This window comes from Arabidopsis lyrata (genome assembly GCF_000004255.2).
Source record: "Arabidopsis lyrata subsp. lyrata unplaced genomic scaffold ARALYscaffold_6, whole genome shotgun sequence".
Taxonomy (NCBI): Eukaryota; Viridiplantae; Streptophyta; class Magnoliopsida; order Brassicales; family Brassicaceae; genus Arabidopsis; species Arabidopsis lyrata.
The window spans coordinates 18,309,338-18,316,158 of NW_003302550.1; the positions used below are offsets into that span (position 1 = coordinate 18,309,338).

General features: G+C 33.0%; 1 protein-coding gene across 1 annotated transcript; it reads left to right on the forward strand.

Moving 5' to 3' along the window:
• The first annotated feature begins 392 nt into the window (after positions 1–392).
• Positions 393–2,984, forward strand: LOC9308457 (WAT1-related protein At4g08290). The gene is made up of 7 exons (XM_002872342.2): positions 393–894; positions 1,051–1,113; positions 1,259–1,375; positions 1,449–1,695; positions 2,114–2,272; positions 2,352–2,503; positions 2,645–2,984. Exons 1-7 carry the CDS (start codon positions 701–703, stop codon positions 2,862–2,864), a joined length of 1,152 nt encoding a protein of 383 aa, XP_002872388.1. The 5' UTR covers positions 393–700; the 3' UTR covers positions 2,865–2,984.
• Positions 2,985–6,821: the final 3,837 nt, after the last annotated feature.

A 6,821-nucleotide genomic window follows, 5' to 3' on the forward strand; every position in this document is an offset into this window, starting at 1 on the left:
ATCTCACACATACATATTCTCTGCTTTTTTCTTTCTTTTGTTTGTAAAAGGGTTTGCTAATTCTCTGATTTGTTTTTTTTTTGTTTGTTTGTTAATTCTCTGCTTTTCCTAGAAAGAAAGAGACAAACATGAGTAACTAACAGCGGTTATACTCGAAATTCGAAGTCGTTTCCACGTGCTTTCTGATGAACATTTAACATAAAACGTTCGGACTCTTCGTGACACTTAAACCAAACATACACGTAGCTAACACTAGACGTGTAGATTTTAGGTTTACGTGTTTATCAAGTTGGGCAAATCACAAAAAATAAAACAAAAAAAAAGAGCTTATGACGTGAGCAACAGGATAATAGTGTTAGCAAAAGAAATCATCAGAGCCATTATATGATATTGTTTGCTTTACAATTCCATAAACGAACCCATACCAATCCAAAACAGCAATTATCATCTTTCTTTATTGAACAACGTATCTCATTGGTCGTGTCCTAATATATATTTATATTTTCATATAGATGTATACTTTATAGTTTTTGTTTTTTCTTTTGCTACATGACTCTCGATCGAGGGAAAAAACTAGTTCTCATGTTTATCCAAAACTCTATATCACCTTTTTGATGTTTTTATATAAGAAGACTCGTTCATCATACTCTTTCAATAACCAGCTAGACAGAAAAAAATTACACAAAAAATTTCAATAACCATGGAGGGTGTTAGTGCAACTATGCATAAGTTTAGGCCTTATTTGTTAATGATATTTTTGCAATTTGGAGCAGCAGGAACATATATTGTTATTATGGCCACTCTTAACCAAGGCCAGAACCGTTACGTCGTAATTGTGTATCGTAATCTTGTGGCTGCTCTTGTCCTTGCACCTTTTGCACTCATCTTTGAAAGGTCAGTCTATGTTATACAATATTTATAATGTTCTTCTTTTGGATACAGTACTATACATTTCATTTTTTCTTAATTAGCATGTTGTGGCCTAAAAGTGTTTTTTTTTTCCCTGTTACTAAAACATAAAATCGAATTGTTTTGGTTTTGATTTTGTAGGAAAGTGAGGCCGAAGATGACACTATCGGTTTTCTGGAAAATAATGGCACTTGGTTTCTTAGAGTAAGTATAAGCTTTCCCATTTCGCACTCTTAAGACTCAAAACAATAAACATTATGTTTTGGAGAAGAAATAAAAAAAGAGGCATGATATTTTATAAAGTAGCAAGTACCCTTAATACATACTTTTCGTACCGCCTTGTGTGTAGGCCAGTCTTGGATCAGGGTTTTGGTTACTTGGGGATGAATATGACATCAGCAACGTATACATCTGCGATCATGAACATTCTTCCTTCGGTCACATTTATAATAGCTTGGATTTTAAGGTAATTTATGGTTTTAACTTTAAACACGTATTGAAAACCAAATTGAATGTAATAAACGGTGGTATTTGAATAGAATGGAGAAAGTGAACATAGCAGAGATACGAAGCAAAGCAAAGATAATTGGGACATTGGTGGGTCTTGGAGGGGCATTGGTAATGACATTGTACAAAGGTCCGCTTATTCCTTTACCATGGTCTAACCCGACTATGGATCAACAAAACGGACATACCAATAGTTCAGAAGACCATAACAATTGGGTTGTTGGAACCTTGTTGATACTCCTCGGTTGTGTTGCTTGGTCTGGTTTTTATGTTTTACAGGTACGCTCCTTACTTTTTTTATTCATACGTAATATAATATACTTACCTATCCACAAACCAAATAATATTAAAGTCTAAATTATTGTTACTTGTTATATATATTACCTTTTGGCCGCCGAGCCAGTCCATTTGTGTAGAATCCTCCATTTAAAAAATAAAAAATAAATAAAGAAGCAAATTATATAGAATTTTTTTTATATAAAATATAAACTTTAAAATATGTTATAGCTATTGGATCCCTATTTTGAAAATATAGTACTTTATAACTTCACATAGGCGTTAAATATAGATTTGGTACATAAATCTCTCAATTAGTGATTTATGTGCCTCCTTGAGATGACTTTGCGTGAACTTTACTAGAAAAAGCTTATGTAACCCGCCCGCTGATATTTGATACATATGTATATTTGATTCACAGTCCATAACAATAAAGACATATCCAGCCGATCTCTCACTATCAGCCTTAATATGCCTAGCCGGGGCTGTCCAAAGCTTCGCTGTAGCACTTGTGGTGGAGCGCCACTCCAGCGGATGGGCGGTTGGATGGGATGCAAGGCTTTTTGCACCTCTTTACACGGTAAGATTTATATCAGTTTTACGCGAAAACTAATCATTTGAGACCAAAATAGTAACCATGCAGACATGGTTTAATGAAGGGCATAGTAAGCTCGGGGATAACATACTACGTTCAAGGGATGGTTATGAAGACGAGAGGACCAGTTTTTGTCACTGCCTTTAACCCTCTCTGCATGATTCTTGTAGCTCTCCTTGCCTCTTTTATTCTTCATGAACAAATCCATTTCGGATGGTAAGTACATCTTATATATATATATATATATATATATATATATATATATATATATATATATATATATCTTATTATTCTTCATGAACAGATCCTTATATATATATATATATATATATATATATATATATCTTGTTATTGCAGTGTAATAGGAGGGGCCGTGATCGCCGCGGGATTGTATATGGTAGTTTGGGGAAAAGGAAAAGACTATGAAGTATCAGGATTAGATATCCTTGAAAAGAATAGCCTCCAAGAATTGCCAATCACAACTAAAGGTGACGATGACAAATTGGTTTCTTCTATAAGCGACAACAGCAATGTGACCATTCCCGGTGGTGCGCATCGTAACACATCTGGAATATAAGTGAAGAAAGTATTTCTTGAGTTATAAATACATATTTGTATTCGACTAAAATAAATACATATGTATTTGTATGCATTTGGTATGAAATACGTTGAAATTATTTTTATGTTTTGACAGTTACATAAGTTATAGTTGGTCATGTCCAAATCACACTAAAACAAGGTTCATGACTAGGTGTGTGATGTGTCTAACTCAAAAGGGATTATTGTTGATTTTGCCCTTTTTTACCAAAATCTTTTGAAAATGCCATTTTTGCAAAAATCTTATGGATTTGCCATTTTTTAACACTTAAAAATATACGTATTTTGGATTTTTTTTGGTAAAAATACGTAGTTTATACAAAATACTAAACCCTAAGAACAACCACAACCGACTAAACCCAAACATAACGAATAAAACGCATGTTTCCGTAGTCTGAAAAAGGGCGAAATCCATAAACTATTCAAAAAAGGACAAAATCCACAAATGCCATCACAAAAAATGGCAAATCCATAATTGATTCAACTCAAAATTTATAATGAACAATATATCCGGAAAATCTGCGGTCATTATTATTTATTTTTTCCTTCAAATTATCGTATTTTAGAGTCTTAACCTCCATAGAAATATGCTAATTGCTAAAACCAATAATCTCAACAAAGTACTAGGTTTTGTTTTTTTGAGATAAGTTGCAATATGATCCTAAGCCGAAACCCAATGTAATTCCCAAGGCCATTATTAATCCAAATTTGTTTACCACTTAAGACCTTCTATGAATGGCAAAAGTGCATGTGTATCTGATAGGATACGAACCCTGGGGTAAGAGATGCGGGTTAACACCATACCATGAGTTACAAAGCTCAACCACAAGAGGCCAATCACTTGACCAAAGTACCATGGTTTTGTTTTTTGGGTCGACCTAGGACCTGTCGTGTTCATTATTGAAACTATTTCTTTGGGATTCATTTTTGTGCTCGGTGAGATCAATATTATTATGATGGATCTAGCATTGAATAATTAAGAATTAAGCTAAGAGCCTCAAAACATCTATTGCTACGGCCAGACTCTCTCTGCCACTGCGATCAATTACGTCATGAATATGCTCTTCATTGGCATTAATACATCCGGTTATTTCTATTAAAATTTAGTTGGGTCTCTAGTTTAATAAGCGGATCCACTTTAAACGTTAATTTATGCCTTAAACCAGAGTGTACCGCGTGTTAATCTGTTCTTCTTAATTATCCAATGTAATTTTTTTTTGTATAACACTCTGATACCTCAAATTCCGTTTGGCATGCATTCGTTATAAGTTTTTGTTGTTTTTTTTTTTTTTTTTGTGTCAAATAATTTGGTTGTATTTAAGCACTTTTAATTTCATTAAACTCAAAGTTGTAATTTTTTTTGTTTTTTTTTTGTGTAAAGAGAGATGACTAATGTGCAACAGGATATTATAATGCATGTCGTTGTACAGTACGTTTTTTTTCTTTAGCATATTGTGAATACAAGATAAATTTTCTTTTTTATCTGTAAATTGTGTAGTATGTAAATTTACTAATTGTGAAGTTATGTAAACAAAATTTATTAACCAAAAAAATAGTACACTCTTTTATAATTATTTTAGTAGAGTGTTTACTAAAAACGAAAAGAATATTTTGTTCATACGAATAAATATAACATTCATTGCAATTGAATAAAACCGGTAGGTTTTAATCATGTCGAAAGCAAACCAAAACATGTAAGCAACATGAAACATCAAATATATAAAACAAAACTAAAAAAGTCTAGAAAAAAGGTAAAAAACGAAACAAAACATGTATCTAAAATCATAACAGAATTCCAAATATCTTAAGAACTAACAATCATATAAAATACGATTACCACTTCGACAAGAGATAGAATAATCATGCGACATTTTCTTGAGCACTCCTTGGTAGCCTACAAAAGTAGTAAGCAAATGATATATCACGGATTTTACCGGTTTTTAACCGTGATTTACTTGTTAGTTTTAGAGTCTTTTTATTGTTTCTAGTGTCTTTTTGAGTCTTTTCAAGTTTTTGCACGTTCGGGACGAAATTAGAGAAAATGAATCATTCTGGAGTTAAACCGAAGATTTGGAGCTAAAGAGACGAATCCGGTTCGAACCAAGGCATTGGTGTCGACCGACACCCGTGATGTCGCTCGACACCATACGCGGTCCAGCAAGAAATCTCGACGGTTTATAGTTTTTAAAGCCCGCAGAATTAACCCAGAAGACTTCCCTATTTGTAATTTCAGTCTCTGCACGTTTTTGAGACTTTATAAATAGTTTTTAGGGTTTTTCTATTTCATTATCTTATTTTTGGCTTTTATAATTCTCTGAGCTTGAACCCTTTGGAAGAATTGGAGAGAGCAACTTTTCAGAGATTCAACACTTTGTTAGAGAGAAGATTTATTCTAAACTCTTTTCTTCTTTTAATTTCTTATTTTGCAATTTATTCAACATGTTTTCTGTTTCATTAATCATGTCTGAGTAATCTTCCTGTTAGGTTTAGGGATTCTCATTAGGGATTTAGATGAACTAGTAAATCAATTATCTGTTAGGATTAATCCATAGAGTTCTTCATCTAGGTTGTTCTTAATGCTAGTTCTAGAGTAGCTAACTAGAACTTGATCATAGGATAATAGGTATTTGATCCGAGAGGGCACCTGTTACCTGAATTACTTTAGATGAGCCTGGTTTATAGGTGTGTAATAAGAATCGGCCTATCTACTAAGGTGAACTTATCAAACCTGAATTTAATGCTAGTCTAGATCTAGGAATTCGCATCGAGAGGTGGAATTACTGATAAGGCTTGTTAGTTATCGCATCGAGAGGTGGTTAGCTATTCATTAGTGATTTGAGTTCAAGAACGGTTCATTAAATAATCTTAATTAACTTGCTATATTTACTAATAATTTATTTCCTGAGAATTTCCCTAAACCTGAGTCTTTAATCTATTGAACTTTCACCTGAAATCATTGCTTGCTATTATTTTATTTTAATTTTAATAATTTCATTTAGCCTAATTTCGAAACTTATAACTTATTGTGTGAACAAAAGAACTTTGTGGAATTCGACCCTCAAGTACTGCAATAGATCTCTTATTTGAGAGAGTAGGCTTTAGGAGTTAATTTGACCCATATCAGCAAACAAACAAAATCGTTGTTCACATGCTTACAGAAGAACTCTTTTGACATTTAAAAGAACTTATATCTTACATCTCATGAATTACGTCAACTTTAATTAACTATATTTTTGGTTTCGGATATAGTTTTGAAATGAGACCATTTGTGCATATCCAGACATTCTTCGGATCATCAAAGTAACGGTCAACTTTCCACCACCTGAACCGCCACCAGAACACCACCACCAAAAATGTGATAATTATGTCAAAATCTACGGGAAAATACTCATTTTATTCTTTATCTATTTACAATTAACACATTAATTCCTGAACTTTCATGAGCATAAAATAAATCATTAACTTTTTGTTGACTTTTTGTGTTACTATCGGTGTGAAATAGGATTTCCAAAGAATTGTGTGTGCGGAAGTAATGTCTCTGTTTTTACATCACAATCCAAACTCAATCCCAGTCGTCCTTACTTTCGTTGTGGTAAGAGGTTGTAGACATGTTACAAAGAGAATCTGAGATTGAGAATGAGAAGGTCGAAGTAGATGGGGTAAAAGATATGATCCTAAATCTGAAAGAAGAGATCAGATAATGCAAAACTGAAGTACGCAAAGCCAGAATTAAGAACATGGTGAATCTCGTTTGTGTTATTTTGATCATTTACTACAGTATGGTTCACAAGGGAGGAAACAAACTTGTATTTGGTCAATAATGTATCAGTCCATTTGGTAGCTATGAGTTATCGGTTTAAAGACAATTTTTAATAGACCCTTTTTCCCCACTTTGTAAGACTTTCAGCTTCATCTTTTGGTTTTGACTTTGTAAGAA